Below are 18,854 nucleotides of genomic sequence, written 5' to 3'. Positions count from 1 at the left end.
TCCGTCCACCACGGGGCGCTCTCATCAGGCGCCATGTTAGAAACGGAGAGGCTTGGTCTGATTGGTCGGCCGCAGCGTGTAGGACGGTTACCTGGGAGATGTACTTCCTCCATAGCGGCTCCTCTTCGCTGATGTCGAACTCGTTCCAGCCGTGGTAGACCCTCCTCCGGCTCACCTCCTCCTGGGTCAGGCCCAGCTGCAGGTCAGCCTGCGGGAGCAGCACAACGGTACAGCGTCAAGCCCTCCTGCAGGGACGCCGTTCTGACGCCAAACTCACATGTTCGTCCAAGTCAGTCAACATTTCATGGTTGTACTGCAGAATGCTGTGGTCTGCTGTGAGCCAATCAGACGGCTCCATACCTGCAGGATACACGATACTTCATTCACCGGGAGTTCGCTGGCTTTCCTGGAGGTTAGTACCGGGACCATGGTCTCATCTTCACTGCAGGGCTGCTTCTCCGAAAGCTGCAACACAGAAACATCAGGAATCAGCTGATCCGATGCAAGCCGCTCTTCCTGACGCTCCGAGAGGAAGCAGAACCGCCGGGACCCGTCTGGTACGAAGGAGACGACATGTTGGAGCCTGAACCGCTGATCCGGTCAGACAGCAGCTTCCACTCGTCAGTTTCTGACAGATGGATCATAAACTCACGTTTACGGGTTCATCACATGAAACTCTGAAGAGTTTCTGGAGAACTGAGCAGCAGATCTGGACTCCAGGCTTGAGGGAAGGTTTACGGGGCTTCTCCCAACATGGACCATTTAGTTTTTACACCACAAGCATCAGAGCAACAAGCAAATTTCATTATCTTATTTATTTAATTACATTAAATATAAATAATAGTAAATAAATTACTTGCATATTTTAGATATTCCTAATTCAATAAATAAATTATGAATAAGCTTTATATGAAAATACATTTGAAAATAAATACATTAAAATCAGTTAAATGGCATATTAATAAGTTTAAATATTGGATACATTTTGGAATATATTAAATACCAAACCACATTCAAATAAATTAAACATATTAAGTTAAAATATTTAACATATTATAGAATATATTATTACAAATTAAATAGATTAAAGTAAAATATGTAAAATTATTCTAGATTATAATGAAATAAACATTAAAATAAATTCAATTAAAAACCAAATTTAAAACTATAAATAAACTGAATAAAATATTTAAATATTTAAATACATTTCAATGGATCATTTAAGTAAATAAACAGGGCTTCAGCTGCAGATATTTGGCTGTGAACTGCAGCTAAAGATGTGCTGTTGAAGCTCGTCGGTCCGACGCGGAATGTAACGCGGGTTGAGGCGACATCTGCAGGAAGAATAAACTGCAGCAGAAATGCCTCAACAACAAACACATCAGTATTTAAAGTAAAAAAAAAATGTCTAATGAAAATCTCTGCTGCTGGAATCACTAAGAGTAAAGTTCTGCACGACGTCACATGATGCTGATGGTTCCGGTTAGAGAAGAACGGGACACCAGACATGATGATACAAGTCCACACTGAACCTGCAGACAGGAGCCCAACGAGGAGGAGGAGCATGTCTGACCCAGTTAATGAGACGAAGAAGAGGTGGAAAACAAGTAAAGGTCGTGTGGCGTGTCAACGAAAGCCTGATGAACACGGAGACCGAGAACAGCCTGTTTACACTCCAGACTTCCTGTTTACAGATGAATTCTTCACGAAGACAGAAAGCAGATCAGGAAAGATCTTTGTCAGATATAGGCCAGCAGATAAATCAGTCAGAAAATCCGATGAGGACTCATCCCGGAGCGAAGACTGTATATAGTAGCAAGATGAGACACTCGTTCTGTAAATAAGATGCACCGTCATGATTCATACCAAGCGAAAACAACGAAGGAGAAACATTTTGTCTGACTTGTTTTTGTGGTTTTAATTATTCATTAAGTTAAAGCAGAGCATCGTCTGGACGTTTTTAAGATGCTACCTGCTAAGAACCAGATCCAGGTGTGAACAGGCTCTGACGTGAGCTTCTAAACCAGATCCAGGTGTGAACAGGCTCTGACACGAGCTTCTAAACCAGATCCAGGTGTGAACAGGCTCCGATACGAGCTTCTAAACCAGATCCAGGTGTGAACAGGCTCCGATACGAGCTTCTAAACCAGATCCAGGTGTGAACAGGCTCCGACGCAAGCTTCTAAACCAGATCCAGGTGTGAACAGGCTCCGACGCAAGCTTCTAAACCAGATCCAGGTGTGAACAGGCTCCGATACGAGCTTCTAAACCAGATCCAGGTGTGAACAGGCTCCGATACGAGCTTCTAAACCAGATCCAGGTGTGAACAGGCTCCGATACGAGCTTCTAAACCAGATCCAGGTGTGAACAGGCTCCGATGCGAGCTTCTAAACCAGATCCAGGTGTGAACAGGCTCCGACGCGAGCTTCTAAACCAGATCCAGGTGTGAACAGGCTCTGACGCGAGCTTCTAAACCAGATCCGGGTGTGAACAGGCTCCGATACGAGCTTCTAAACCAGATCCAGGTGTGAACAGGCTCCGATACGAGCTTCTAAACCAGATCCAGGTGTGAACAGGCTCCGATACGAGCTTCTAAACCAGATCCAGGTGTGAACAGGCTCCGACGCGAGCTTCTAAACCAGATCCAGGTGTGAACAGGCTCCGACGCGAGCTTCTAAACCAGATCCAGGTGTGAACAGGCTCCGACGCAAGCTTCTAAACCAGATCCAGGTGTGAACAGGCTCCGACGCAAGCTTCTAAACCAGATCCAGGTGTGAACAGGCTCCGACGCGAGCTTCTAAACCAGATCCAGGTGTGAACAGGCTCCGATACGAGCTTCTAAACCAGATCCAGGTGTGAACAGGCTCCGATACGAGCTTCTAAACCAGATCCAGGTGTGAACAGGCTCCGATACGAGCTTCTAAACCAGATCCAGGTGTGAACAGGCTCCGATACGAGCTTCTAAACCAGATCCAGGTGTGAACAGGCTCCGACGCGAGCTTCTAAACCAGATCCAGGTGTGAACAGGCTCCGACGCGAGCTTCTAAACCAGATCCAGGTGTGAACAGGCTCCGACGCGAGCTTCTAAACCAGATCCAGGTTTGAACAGGCTCCGACGCGAGCTTCTAAACCAGATCCAGGTCTGAACAGGCTCTGACGCGAGCTTCTAAACCAGATCCAGGTGTGAACAGGCTCTGACGCGAGCTTCTAAACCAGATCCAGGTGTGAACAGGCTCTGATGCGAGCTTCTAAACCAGATCCAGGTGTGAACAGGCTCCGATACGAGCTTCTAAACCAGATCCAGGTGTGAACAGGCTCCGATACGAGCTTCTAAACCAGATCCGGGTGTGAACAGGCTCCGACGCGAGCTTCTAAACCAGATCCGGGTGTGAACAGGCTCCGACGCGAGCTTCTAAACCAGATCCAGGTGTGAACAGGCTCCGACGCGAGCTTCTAAACCAGATCCGGGTGTGAACAGGCTCCGACGCGAGCTTCTAAACCAGATCCAGGTTTGAACAGGCTCCGACGCGAGCTTCTAAACCAGATCCAGGTGTGAACAGGCTCCGACGCGAGCTTCTAAACCAGATCCGGGTGTGAACAGGCTCCGACACGAGCTTCTAAACCAGATCCGGGTGTGAACAGGCTCCGATACTAGCTTCTAAACCAGATCCGGGTGTGAACAGGCTCCGACGCGAGCTTCTAAACCAGATCCAGGTGTGAACAGGCTCTGATGCGAGCTTCTAAACCAGATCCAGGTGTGAACAGGCTCTGACGCGAGCTTCTAAACCAGATCCGGGTGTGAACAGGCTCCGATACTAGCTTCTAAACCAGATCCAGGTTTGAACAGGCTCCGACGCGAGCTTCTAAACCAGATCCAGGTCTAGAGAACAACTTTTCTTCCAACGGCACTTCACACAGGAACAGATGAATCTGGGAATAATCCTACGCAGATATTTTATATATTTCCTGCAGCGTCTGTATCTACATCTGTAAACACTGCAATATAACCGAGGAGGTAAACTAGAACAGGGTCAGACTGGGTAACTGGGTTTGGAAGCTACTGGACCTGAGCAGGAACCAGTGATATCAGGACAGACACATCAGCACGCAGTCACCTGTGAACAATCCAACAGCCAGGTCAACACGTCTCCTGTAATCAGGCGGATTCAAGACCAGAGCTCGGCTTCATCGGACCTCTTCCTCCTTCCAGCTCGGGACAAACGGACATATGTCCACATGAGGACCAATGGTCTCAGGAATGTCCTTCTGGAGTTTGTTCAAAGTGAGACGTGAGGCGAGAAGCAGCTGAGAGGATTGTTCCTGATTATCTGCTGCAGGAGCTTAAAGGAGCATCCTGCTGCTGCTGTGTCCACAGGCTGCCCCCTGCAGGACGAGAGGACTGATGCATCACTTCTGGTTCGCATGAACTTCCGATGAAGCAATGATTCTCCTCTACACGGTGGGTGATGGGTCTTCAGTCTGAGCAACAAGTTTTACAGCTAATAATGTCTGACTTGTTTCTCCTGACATGTTACAGATAAACCTGCTGGTTTTATTTCAGCTGCTGCTTGGTTTCACATCACACCGCTCTCATCTCACTGGTTTTACATCATGCAGACGGAAAAAACGTTCTGGGCGCTTCCAGTCAAACCAACCCTCCCACTGGGACGCTTCCAGTCAAACCAACACTCCCACTGGGACGCTTCCAGTCAAACCAACACTCCCACTGGGACGCTTCCAGTCAAACCAACAGGACCGTCTCGTGTTGCAGGAAGCAGCAGCGACAGAAACCTCCAGATTTAACCCTTAAAACACAATGTCCCGTTATCATCCGGGTCGGACATCCAGAACCAGCTGGTCTCCACCTGGGCCGGACCAGTACCATGCCAGCGTCATCACTTATACATAATGTTCAGTTCTAACTGATGCTAACGTCATGTCATCCTCGTCCGAGTTAACAGACGCCCACGGCTCCACACAGGAACCTCATCGGTTGCTTCAGTCAGACTTACTGACCTGAAGAGGAGTCTTCATGTGGTCCTACTGGTTTACCGTCAATAATGTAGCCAGAACGTCTGTCTCAACATCCTGTTCTTCATCATCATCCTGTTCTTCATCATCATCATGACCTCAGTAGCTAGAAACTAAAGGAGGAAGCAGCAGAGTGTGAAGGAGGATGAAGGATGCTGCTCTGAACAAATAGGTTATCATGATGGAGGGAGGCTGCGTACACACACACAGACACACACAGAAACACACACATACAGATGAGGGCTGCGAGTCATTAAAGATGTTAAAAAACGTCTCATGATTCATATCCTGCTGCTCATTAGTTTAAAGCAGCTGAGAAGAAACACACGTCCTGCCAGAACAGATTCGGATGGTTTAAAACAATCTGAGAAATTAATGATGGAAGATTTTCTTTACTCATCTTTACTTTGCAGAAAATATCCAGAAAATAACAGGAAACAAGAAACAAAACAAGGATTCAATTTGGAGTTAAAAATTAAATTAACAGAAAAAGGAATTGAACAGAAAAAACAGAATTACAAATAAATTTTAAAAAATGTAAATATTTAAATAAAAAAAACAAGATTCAAATAAAACGAAATAATTTAATTAAAATGATAAAACCAGGAATTAAATATACAATTTAAAAAATATTTATAAATAAAAATAGGTTGTTTACCATTTTAAAAGGGAGATTGATAGCAAAAATCCATTTTTTAAGTGTTTAGAATCGTCTCGTGTGGCGTTTTAGGTCCCCAACAGATAAACAACAAACCAGGACTGGTTAGTTTAGAACAGACTGACAACAACCAGCTGAACGGCTCGTTTGAAAAGGGTTAGGTTATAATGTCATAAACTATGAGCTCCATGTCATGTTTCCACATCTTCATCTTCTCTCCTTCTCATCTCCATCCTGTGGGAGAAGCAGCAGGACACCAGCTACGGACCACGTTGACCCAGGACGACCAGAGTTGAACCAATGAACCAGAGAGCTGGTCCAGACTGGGAGTTTCCAGCGTGTCCAGTATGAGGAGCGGGAGGAAAAACTGGTCTATTAAAACCACCACAGATCATCTAACACACTTCCAGTCAGCAGCTCTGAAATCTGAACCGCCCCGATGGATCCGCAACCAGAACCGACCCATCGGCCGATGATTCTACACCTGAACACAACTCCGCTTGTTTCAGGTGCTGACTGACACACACACACACACACACACTCAAAACATCGATTCCACTGTGTTGAAGGATGAAAATGTTCACTGTAAGCTCCCCAGAACTGGACCGGTTCTGGTTCTGACCGTAAGGTGTGTTTCCATGGGGTGAGTCCGGAAGAGGAGTTTCTGGTCTGTGCAGCGAAACAGGGAGGAAACTTTGCTCAGCTTTTATCTGCAGAACAAATATTGATCTAAATGTTACTGAGCTCCTGTTTATAAAAGATCCTGGTTGTTTACAAGGCAGACAACACGGCCTCACGTGAAGCCGATAATCCCATCATGACAAGCTGAACCGGTTAGCCTGTAGGCTACATCCACCGGCGGCGGCTCGTTAGCCTCGGGTAGCCTGTAGGCTACATCCACCGGCGGCGGCTCGTTAGCCTCGGATAGCCTGTAGGCCACATCCACCGGCGGCGGCTCGTCAGCCTCGGATAGCCTGTAGGCTACATCCACCGGGGGCGGCTCGTCAGCCTCGGATAGCCTGTAGGCTACATCCACCGGCGGCGGCTCGTTAGCCTCGGGTAGCCTGTAGGCTACATCCACCGGCGGCGGCTCGTTAGCCTCGGGTAGCCTGTAGGCTACATCCACCGGCGGCGGCTCGTTAGCCTCGGATAGCCTGTAGGCTACATCCACCGGCGGCGGCTCGTCAGCCTCGGATAGCCTGTAGGCTACATCCACCGGGGGCGGCTCGTCAGCCTCGGATAGCCTGTAGGCTACATCCACCGGCGGCGGCTCGTTAGCCTCGGGTAGCCTGTAGGCTACATCCACCGGCGGCGGCTCGTCAGCCTCGGGTAGCCTGTAGGCTACATCCACCGGCGGCGGCTCGTCAGCCTCGGATAGCCTGTAGGCTACATCTACTGGCACGGATCGTTAGCCTCGAATAGCCTGTAGGCTACATCCACCGGCGGCGGCTCGTTAGCCTCGGATAGCCTGTAGGCTACATCCACCGGCGGCGGCTCGTTAGCCTCGGGTAGCCTGTAGGCTACATCCACCGGCGGCGGCTCGTTAGCCTCGGGTAGCCTGTAGGCTACATCCACCGGCGGCGGCTCGTTAGCCTCGGGTAGCCTGTAGGCTACATCCACCGGCGGCGGCTCGTCAGCCTCGGATAGCCTGTAGGCTACATCCACCGGGGGCGGCTCGTCAGCCTCGGATAGCCTGTAGGCTACATCCACCGGCGGCGGCTCGTTAGCCTCGGGTAGCCTGTAGGCTACATCCACCGGCGGCGGCTCGTCAGCCTCGGGTAGCCTGTAGGCTACATCCACCGGCGGCGGCTCGTCAGCCTCGGATAGCCTGTAGGCTACATCTACTGGCACGGATCGTTAGCCTCGAATAGCCTGTAGGCTACATCCACCGGCGGCGGCTCGTTAGCCTCGGTTAGCTCGTAGGCTACATCTACCAGCGGCTAGCTAACAGCTAGCTTTGCCTCGAGTTAAAATGACATCCAATTTTTTATGATTCCTGTAACATCAGCTCGAGGCGTCCAATCCCCTCCCCCATGGTGTCAACAAGCAGCACCGTCAAGCTGAGGACCTGACTCATCCCCTCTCACCAGGACAGCGGCGGGCTAACAGCGGGTCACCAGCAGCTAACAGCGGACTAACAGCGAGCTAACAGCAGCTAACAGCGGACTGACAGCCGGCTAACAGCGGGCTAACCGCGGGCTAACAGCGGTGCTCCGCTCCGGGCTAACATCCCGCTAACAGCGGGCTGACATCCGGCTAACGGAGGCTTAATAGCGGGCTAACAGCGGTTCTCCGCTCCGGGCTAACAGCCGGCTAACAGTGGGCTAATAGCAGGCTAACAGCCGGCTAACAGCCGGCTAACAGCGGTGCTCCGGGAAAACTCCCCAACACTCCGCCGCGCGCTTCTGTCTCCGTTAAAAGTCGTTAAATCAGCTTCCATCCCGAAAGAAGTTCAGAAAAGTCCAACTTACCAAAAGCTCCCGTTTCTTCAGCATTTTCTGTGAAATCCCGCAGCGGAGCCTTTTCCTCGGAAGGAACAGAGTCCACCATGTTATCTCCGCTATAACGTCCACTTCCGCTCACACTGTCAAAATAAAACCAGCGAGTGGGGAACGGAAGTGGTCACATTTTATTGAAATACAGTTCGGTATGAATCATAGGCGGTATTAATATGTTTGTTTCTTTTTATATTCAGTCTGTGGTTTGTTTTCAGAAAGTTTTTAGTCATTAAACACAAATTTATCTCAATTTGATTGAGATGAAACAGAACCGAGCAGAACCCCCCGGCCTTACTACTTTCTTCACCATGCAGCGACGGTGTCCCAGAGCGGAAAAACCCAACACAAAGTAGATTGCAGTGTTCATTTATTTAAATTTAGGCTAAAAATAACAATTAAGGGTCGCGGGAAGCTGAAGCGTATCCCATAATCATCGTGTGAAACACAATTATTTTTAAATACTAAAATTTTACTACACAAATTATATGAATGTATGAATTTTTGTTTACATTATGCTAATGAAAAAAATTCATGGCAGTTATACCAAAATATCAGATGTTATGTTTGACTATTTACATCCATGTTACTGTAAGCGCATCGCAATCTATAAACATGCTCAAAGAAAAACATCTCACATGGAAATATATGTAAATAATGAACTAGGGAATATTTTATTGTTATAATTTACCAAAATATTGAAAACAAGAGGACAAGATAAGGTTAAAAATATATATATATCACAAAATATTTTTAACTTACTTCTTTTATTGTTGAAATTACATTACCTCACTTCCTTTCAAGTTTCCGGCTGTTTTTCACTCAGACCTGTGACTCTGTCGCTGTTCCTGCAAGAAGGTGTGTAAAGGAGAAGAAGACTCACCCTTCATTCATTCCAAATATGACAACTTTAATCAGAGGCGGTCCTGGACAGTTTTTTGCCCTGGGCGAACCACCCATCGGCGTCCCCCACAGCCAACCAATGCCATCCCATATTTCAGAAGTACCTTTGAATTTACAGTTGAGATAAAAATGTAAGTTAGATCACACTTAACATGCACCAGTTACACAAATAAAATAAACCACAATAATGAACAAAATATTACCATTTGTTAACATCCTATTAACTAAGCATAACACTTCAAATTATTAAAAAATCATCACATGAATGTTACATGTTACATGAGGTAACACAGACCCCGGGATGATTCTTAATGCAGGCAAGGTGGGTGGCCGCACATGGCGCAATCTATTAGGAAGCGCACGAGCCCCTTCAGAAAAAAATTGCCAGTTTTCTAATACCGCTCCCATATTAAGTTAATAGGCGTTGGACACTACTATCATATCATGACGCTACAACCTGCTGCTGAGAATTATGTATACAAGTTGTTCCACCCACATGCCCATCGCAAAAACCGCCCCTGACTTTGAAATAAAGTAAATGAACAAATAAAATCACCATCCATCTTCATGCCGCTTATCCAGGGTCGGGTCGCGGGGGCAGCAGCCTAAGCAGGGAAGCCCAGACTTCCCTCTCCCCAGCCACATTTGTCAACTCTGCGGGGGGATCCCGAGGCGTTCCCAGGCCAGCCGAGAGATATAATCTCTCCAGCGTGTCCTGGGTCTTCCCTGGGGTCTCCTCCCAGAGGGACGTGCCTGGAACACCTCACCAGGGAGGTCCAGGAGGCATCCTGACCAGATGCCTGAGCCACCTCAACTGGTTCCTCTCGATGTGGAGGAGCAGCAGCTCTACTCTGATCTCCTCCCGGATGACCGAGCTCCTCACCCTATCTCTAAGGGAGAGCCCGGCCACCCTGGGTCTGCTTCCTCATAGCATACCGCTTAGCCTGTCGGTACCAATCAGCTGCCTCCAGAGTCCCACAGGCCAAGAAGGCCCGATAGGACTCCTTCTTCAGCTTGACAGCATCCCTCACTGCTGGTGTCCACCAACGAGTCCTGGGATTACCACCACAACAGACACCAACGACCTTACAGCCACAGCTCCGGCTGGCCGCCTCAGCAATAGAGGCACGGAACACAGCCCATTCGGACTCAATGTCCCCCGCCTCACTCGGGACATGGTTGAAGCTCTGCTGAAGGTGGGAGTTGAAGCTCGCTCTGACGGGGGACTCAGCCAGACGTTCCCAGCAGACCCTCACAACACGTTTGGGTCTGCCAGATCTGACCGGCTTCCTCCCCCACCATCTGAGCCAACTCACCACCAGGTGGTGATCAGTTGAAGCTCCGCCCCCCTCTTCACCTGAGTGTCCAAGACGAGAAGCTGCAAGTCAGACAATACACTGGTTTCAGACCATCAGAGTCCCCGCCATTGTCCCCCCCCACGGCCCCGCTGCAGGCAGTGACAATGACCAGATAGGAACAAACCAAATGAACAGGACCAGATGGGGGATTCTGGGAGACCTTCTGCAACAGCCAGAGCTTCAGGAGGAGTCGACGTCCTGAAACAACTCATCAGGAGATTTTCCTGCTTCGGTTCTCCACTTCTGCTGAATCTGTGTCAGCTGTAGATTTTCATTTCATAAAGTTTGTTCAAAATTTTCTCAAATTTTAGTTTCTTTAGTTTTTTAGTTATTTGAATTTATTTAAAGGGGTAGTTCACCCCAAAATGTGTTTGTATTAAAGCTGTAAACGAATAATAAACTTAAACCAGGAAATACGTCAACGGGTGGAAAAAGCAGCAGAACTCTGACGTCAGCTCATCACCTTAACAGGCCAGCTGCGACTGCAACAGGTCAGCTGCGACTGCAGCAGGCCGACTTAGACTGCAACAGGCCGACTTAGACTGCAGCAGGTCGGATGCGACTGCAACAGGCCGACTTAGACTGCAGCAGGTCGGCTGCGACTGCAACAGGCCGGCTGCGACTGCAAAAGGTCAGATGCGACTGCAACAGGCCGGCTGAGACTGCAATAGGTCCACTGAGACTGCAACAGGTCGACAGACTGCAACAGGTCGGCTGAGACTGCAACAGGTCAGCTGAGACCGCAACAGGCCGGATGCGACTGCAACAGGCCGACTGAGACTGCAACAGGTCAGATGCGACTGCAACAGGTAGGCTGCGACTGCACCAGGCCGGATGCGACTGCAACAGGTCGGATGCGACTGCAAAAGGGCCGACTGGGGCTGCAACACGCCGGGTGCGACTGCGACAAGTCGGCTGAGATTGCGACAGGTCGGATGCGACTGCAACAGGTCGACTGAGACTGCAACAGGCCGGATGCGACTCCAACAGGTCGGATGCGACTGCAAATGGCCGGATGCGACTACAACAGGTCGGCTGCGACTGCAACAGGCCGGATGCGACTGCAACAGGCCGGATGCGACTGCAACAGGTCGGCTGAGACTGCAGCAGGTCGACTGAGACTGCAGCAGGTCGGATGCGACTGCAACAGGCCGACTGAGACTGCAAAAGGTCAACTGCGACTGCAACAGGCCGACTGAGACTGCAAAAGGTCAGCTGCGACTGCAACAGGCCGACTGAGACTGCAGCAGGTCGACTGAGACTGCAAAAGGTCAGCTGCGACTGCAACAGGCCGACTGAGACTGCAAAAGGTCAGCTGCGACTGCAACAGGCCGACTGAGACTGCAGCAGGTCGGATGCGACTGCAACAGGCCGACTGAGACTGCAACAGGTCAGCTGCGACTGCAACAGGTCGACAGACTGCAGCAGGTCGGCTGAGACCGCAGCAGGTCAGATGCGACTGCAACAGGTCTGATGCGAATGCAACAGGTCGGATGCGACTGCAACAGGCCGGATGCGACTGCAACAGGCCGGATGCGACTGCAACAGGCCGGATGCGACTGCAACAGGTCGGCTGAGACTGCAACAGGTCGGATGCGACTGCAACAGGTCGACTGAGACTGCAGCAGGTCGGATGCGACTGCAACAGGTCGACAGACTGCAGCAGGTCGGATGCGACTGCAACAGGTCGGCTGAGACTGCAACAGGTCGGCTGAGACTGCAACAGGTCGACTGAGACTGCAGCAGGTCGGATGCGACTGCAACAGGTCGACTGAGACTGCAGCAGGTCGGATGCGACTGCAACAGGTCGACAGACTGCAGCAGGTCGACAGACTGCAGCAAGTCGGATGCGACTGCAACAGGTCGGCTGAGACTGCAACAGGTCGGATGCGACTGCAACAGGTCGACAGACTGCAGCAGGTCGGATGCGACTGCAACAGGTCGACAGACTGCAGCAGGTCGGATGCGACTGCAACAGGTCGGCTGAGACTGCAACAGGTCGACTGAGACTGCAGCAGGTCGGATGCGACTGCAACAGGTCGACAGACTGCAGCAGGTCGGATGCGACTGCAACAGGTCGACAGACTGCAGCAGGTCGGATGCGACTGCAACAGGTCGGCTGAGACTGCAACAGGTCGGCTGAGACTGCAACAGGTCGACTGAGACTGCAACAGGTCGGATGCGACTGCAACAGGTCGACTGAGACTGCAGCAGGTCGGATGCGACTGCAACAGGTCGGATGCGAATGCAAGAGGTCGGATGCGACTGCAACAGGCCGACTGAGACTGCAAAAGGTCAGCTGCAACTGCAACAGGTCGACAGACTGCAGCAGGTCGGCTGAGACTGCAACAGGCCGGATGCGACTCCAACAGGTCGGATGCGACTGCAACAGGCCGGATGCGACTGCAACAGGTCAGATGCGTCTAAAACAGGTCGGCTGAGACTGCAACAGGTCGGATGCGACTGCAACAGGTCGACTGAGACCGCAGCAGGTCAGATGCGACTGCAACAGGTCGGATGCGACTGCGACAAGTCGGATGCGACTGCAACAGGCCGACTGAGACTGCAGCAGGTCAGATGCGACTGCAACAGGTCGGCTGAGACTGCAACAGGCCGACTGAGACTGCAACAGGTCGGATGCGACTGCAACAGGTCGACTGAGACTGCAGCAGGTCGGATGCGACTGCAACAGGTCGGATGCGAATGCAACAGGTCGGATGCGACTGCAACAGGCCGACTGAGACTGCAAAAGGTCAGCTGCGACTGCAACAGGTCGACAGACTGCAGCAGGTCGGCTGAGACCGCAGCAGGTCAGATGCGACTGCAACGGGCCGACTGAGACTGCACCAGGTCGGATGCGACTGCAACAGGTCGGATGCGAATGCAACAGGTCGGCTGCGACTGCAACAGGTTGGATGCGACTGCAACAGGCCGACTGAGACTGCAGCAGGTCGACTGAGACTGCAACAGGTCGGATGCGACTGCAACAGGTCGACTGAGACTGCAACAGGTTGGATGCGACTGCAACAGGCCGACTGAGACTGCAGCAGGTCGACTGAGACTGCAACAGGTCGGATGCGACTGCAACAGGTCAGCTGTGACTGCAAAAGGTCGACAGACTGCAGCAGGTCGGCTGAGACCGTAGCAGGTCAGATGCGACTGCAACAGGTCGGATGCGACTGCAACAGGCCGACTGAGACTGCAGCAGGTCGGATGCGACTGCAACAGGTCGGATGCGACTGCAACAGGCCGACTGAGACTGCAACAGGTCGGATGCGACTGCAACAGGTCGGATGCGACTGCAACAGGCCGGATGCGACTGCGACAGGCCGGATGCGACTGCAACAGGCCGGTTGCGACTGCAACAGGCCGACTGAGACTGCAGCAGGTCAGATGCGACTGCAACAGGCCGACTGAGACTGCAACAGGTCGACTGAGACTGCAACAGGCCGACTGAGACTGCAACAGGTCGGATGCGACTGCAACAGGTCGGATGCGACTGCAACAGGCCGGATGCGACTGCAACAGGCCGGTTGCGACTGCTACAGGCCGACTGAGACTGCAGCAGGTCGGATGCGACTGCAACAGGTCGACTGAGACTGCAACAGGCCGACTGAGACTGCAACAGGTCGGATGCGACTGCAACAGGTCGGATGCGACTGCAACAGGCCGGATGCGACTGCAACAGGCCGACTGAGACTGCAAAAGGTCGGATGCGACTGCAACAGGTCGACTGAGACTGCAGCAGGTCGGATGTGACTGCAACAGGCCGGATGCGACTGCAACAGGCCGACTGAGACTGCAAAAGGTCGGATGCGACTGCAACAGGTCGACTGAGACTGCAGCAGGTCGGATGCGACTGCCACAGGTCGGCTGAGACTGCAACAGGTCGACTGAGACTGCAACAGGTCGGATGCGACTGCAACAGGTCGACTGAGACTGCAGCAGGTCGGATGCGACTGCAACAGGTCGGATGCGACTGCAACAGGTCGGCTGCGACTGCACCAGGCCGGATGCGACTGCAACAGGTCGGATGCGACTGCAAAAGGGCCGACTGGGGCTGCAACAGGCCGGCTGAGACTGCAATAGGTCCACTGAGACTGCAACAGGTCGACAGACTGCAACAGGCCGACTGAGACTGCAACAGGTCGGATGCGACTGCAGCAGGCCGGATGCGTCTGCCACAGGTCGGCTGAGACTGCAACAGGTCGACTGAGACTGCAACAGGTCGGATGCGACTGCAACAGGTCGACTGAGACTGCAGCAGGTCGGATGCGACTGCAACAGGTCGGATGCGAATGCAACAGGTCGGATGCGACTGCAACAGGCCGACTGAGACTGCAAAAGGTCAGCTGCGACTGCAACAGGTCGACATACTGCAGCAGGTCGGCTGAGACCGCAGCAGGTCAGATGCGACTGCAACAGGCCGACTGAGACTGCAAAAGGTCAGCTGCAACTGCAACAGGTCGACAGACTGCAGCAGGTCGGCTGAGACTGCAACAGGCCGGATGCGACTCCAACAGGTCGGATGCGACTGCAACAGGCCGGATGCGACTGCAACAGGCCGGATGCAACTGCAACAGGCCGGATGCAACTGCAACAGGTCAGATGCGTCTCAAACAGGTCGGCTGAGACTGCAACAGGTCGGATGCGACTGCAACAGGTCGACTGAGACTGCAGCAGGTCGACTGAGACTGCAACAGGTCGACAGACTGCAGCAGGTCGACTGAGACTGCAACAGGTCGGATGCGACTGCAACAGGTCGACTGAGACTGCACCAGGTCGGATGCGACTGCAACAGGTCAGCTGTGACTGCAAAAGGTCGACAGACTGCAGCAGGTCGGCTGAGACCGCAGCAGGTCAGATGCGACTGCAACAGGCCGACTGAGACTGCAAAAGGTCAGCTGCGACTGCAACAGGCCGACTGAGACTGCAAAAGGTCAGCTGCGACTGCAACAGGTCGACAGACTGCAGCAGGTCGGCTGAGACCGCAGCAGGTCAGATGCGACTGCAACAGGTCTGATGCGAATGCAACAGGTCGGATGCGACTGCAACAGGCCGGATGCGACTGCAACAGGCCGGATGCGACTGCAACAGGCCGGATGCGACTGCAACAGGTCGGCTGAGACTGCAACAGGTCGGATGCGACTGCAACAGGTCGACTGAGACTGCAGCAGGTCGGATGCGACTGCAACAGGTTGACAGACTGCAGCAGGTCGACAGACTGCAGCAGGTCGGATGCGACTGCAACAGGTCGGCTGAGACTGCAACAGGTCGGCTGAGACTGCAACAGGTCGACTGAGACTGCAGCAGGTCGGATGCGACTGCAACAGGTCGACTGAGACTGCAGCAGGTCGGATGCGACTGCAACAGGTCGACAGACTGCAGCAGGTCGACAGACTGCAGCAAGTCGGATGCGACTGCAACAGGTCGGCTGAGACTGCAACAGGTCGGATGCGACTGCAACAGGTCGACTGAGACTGCAGCAGGTCGGATGCGACTGCAACAGGTCGACAGACTGCAGCAGGTCGGATGCGACTGCAACAGGTCGACAGACTGCAGCAGGTCGGATGCGACTGCAACAGGTCGGCTGAGACTGCAACAGGTCGGCTGAGACTGCAACAGGTCGACTGAGACTGCAACAGGTCGGATGCGACTGCAACAGGTCGACTGAGACTGCAGCAGGTCGGATGCGACTGCAACAGGTCGGATGCGAATGCAAGAGGTCGGATGCGACTGCAACAGGCCGACTGAGACTGCAAAAGGTCAGCTGCAACTGCAACAGGTCGACAGACTGCAGCAGGTCGGCTGAGACTGCAACAGGCCGGATGCGACTCCAACAGGTCGGATGCGACTGCAACAGGCCGGATGCGACTGCAACAGGTCAGATGCGTCTAAAACAGGTCGGCTGAGACTGCAACAGGTCGGATGCGACTGCAACAGGTCGACTGAGACCGCAGCAGGTCAGATGCGACTGCAACAGGTCGGATGCGACTGCGACAAGTCGGATGCGACTGCAACAGGCCGACTGAGACTGCAGCAGGTCAGATGCGACTGCAACAGGTCGGCTGAGACTGCAACAGGCCGACTGAGACTGCAACAGGTCGGATGCGACTGCAACAGGTCGACTGAGACTGCAGCAGGTCGGATGCGACTGCAACAGGTCGGATGCGAATGCAACAGGTCGGATGCGACTGCAACAGGCCGACTGAGACTGCAAAAGGTCAGCTGCGACTGCAACAGGTCGACAGACTGCAGCAGGTCGGCTGAGACCGCAGCAGGTCAGATGCGACTGCAACGGGCCGACTGAGACTGCACCAGGTCGGATGCGACTGCAACAGGTCGGATGCGAATGCAACAGGTCGGCTGCGACTGCAACAGGTTGGATGCGACTGCAACAGGCCGACTGAGACTGCAGCAGGTCGACTGAGACTGCACCAGGTCGGATGCGACTGCAACAGGTCAGCTGTGACTGCAAAAGGTCGACAGACTGCAGCAGGTCGGCTGAGACCGTAGCAGGTCAGATGCGACTGCAACAGGTCGGATGCGACTGCAACAGGCCGACTGAGACTGCAGCAGGTCGGATGCGACTGCAACAGGTCGGATGCGACTGCAACAGGCCGACTGAGACTGCAACAGGTCGGATGCGACTGCAACAGGTCGGATGCGACTGCAACAGGCCGGATGCGACTGCGACAGGCCGGATGCGACTGCAACAGGCCGGTTGCGACTGCAACAGGCCGACTGAGACTGCAGCAGGTCAGATGCGACTGCAACAGGCCGACTGAGACTGCAACAGGTCGACTGAGACTGCAACAGGCCGACTGAGACTGCAACAGGTCGGATGCGACTGCAACAGGTCGGATGCGACTGCAACAGGCCGGATGCGACTGCAACAGGCCGGTTGCGACTGCTACAGGCCGACTGAGACTGCAGCAGGTCGGATGCGACTGCAACAGGTCGACTGAGACTGCAACAGGCCGACTGAGACTGCAACAGGTCGGATGCGACTGCAACAGGTCGGATGCGACTGCAACAGGACGGATGCGACTGCAACAGGCCGACTGAGACTGCAAAAGGTCGGATGCGACTGCAACAGGTCGACTGAGACTGCAGCAGGTCGGATGTGACTGCAACAGGCCGGATGCGACTGCAACAGGCCGACTGAGACTGCAACAGGCCGGATGCGACTGCAACAGGCCGACTGAGACTGCAAAAGGTCGGATGCGACTGCAACAGGTCGACTGAGACTGCAGCAGGTCGGATGCGACTGCCACAGGTCGGCTGAGACTGCAACAGGTCGACTGAGACTGCAACAGGTCGGATGCGACTGCAACAGGTCGACTGAGACTGCAGCAGGTCGGATGCGACTGCAACAGGTCGGATGCGACTGCAACAGGTCGGCTGCGACTGCACCAGGCCGGATGCGACTGCAACAGGTCGGATGCGACTGCAAAAGGGCCGACTGGGGCTGCAACAGGCCGGCTGAGACTGCAATAGGTCCACTGAGACTGCAACAGGTCGACAGACTGCAACAGGCCGACTGAGACTGCAACAGGTCGGATGCGACTGCAGCAGGCCGGATGCGTCTGCCACAGGTCGGCTGAGACTGCAACAGGTCGACTGAGACTGCAACAGGTCGGATGCGACTGCAACAGGTCGACTGAGACTGCAGCAGGTCGGATGCGACTGCAACAGGTCGGATGCGACTGCAACAGGCCGACTGAGACTGCAAAAGGTCAGCTGCGACTGCAACAGGTCGACATACTGCAGCAGGTCGGCTGAGACCGCAGCAGGTCAGATGCGACTGCAACAGGCCGACTGAGACTGCAAAAGGTCAGCTGCAACTGCAACAGGTCGACAGACTGCAGCAGGTCGGCTGAGACTGCAACAGGCCGGATGCGACTCCAACAGGTCGGATGCGACTGCAACAGGCCGGATGCGACTGCAACAGGCCGGATGCAACTGCAACAGGCCGGATGCAACTGCAACAGGTCGGATGCGACTGCAACAGGTCGACTGAGACTGCAGCAGGTCGACTGAGACTGCAACAGGTCGACAGACTGCAGCAGGTCGACTGAGACTGCAACAGGTCGGATGCGACTGCAACAGGTCGACTGAGACTGCACCAGGTCGGATGCGACTGCAACAGGTCAGCTGTGACTGCAAAAGGTCGACAGACTGCAGCAGGTCGGCTGAGACCGCAGCAGGTCAGATGCGACTGCAACAGGTCGGATGCGACTGCAAAAGGTCGGATGCGACTGCAGCAGGCCGGATGCGTCTGCCACAGGTCGGCTGCGACTGCAACAGGTCGGCTGAGACTGCAACAGGCCGACTTAGACTGCAACAGGTCGGATGTGACTGCAACAGGCCGGATGCGACTGCAACAGGTCGGATGCGACTGCAAAA

At 53.3% G+C, this 18,854-nt stretch overlaps 1 protein-coding gene across 1 annotated transcript in view; it reads right to left on the bottom strand.

The window, feature by feature from the left end:
• atp2c1 (ATPase secretory pathway Ca2+ transporting 1) overlaps positions 1-8,254 on the bottom strand; it is a 36,838-nt gene extending 28,584 nt beyond the window's left edge. The window contains exons 1-3 of the mRNA XM_079240243.1: positions 8,161-8,254; positions 361-465; positions 92-208 (exon numbers count right to left, since the gene is read on the bottom strand). Coding sequence (XP_079096369.1) covers positions 92-208; positions 361-465; positions 8,161-8,184 — 246 coding nt within the window. The 5' untranslated portion in view covers positions 8,185-8,254. The remainder of the gene's footprint in view (positions 1-91; positions 209-360; positions 466-8,160) is intronic.
• Between the last annotated feature and the right edge of the window lie 10,600 nt (positions 8,255-18,854).

This window comes from Telmatherina bonti (assembly GCF_933228915.1).
Source record: "Telmatherina bonti genome assembly, chromosome: 5".
Classification (NCBI taxonomy): domain Eukaryota; kingdom Metazoa; phylum Chordata; class Actinopteri; order Atheriniformes; family Telmatherinidae; genus Telmatherina; species Telmatherina bonti.
Note: the sequence above shows the minus strand (reverse complement) of the source record. Positions and strands in the feature narration are given on the sequence as shown.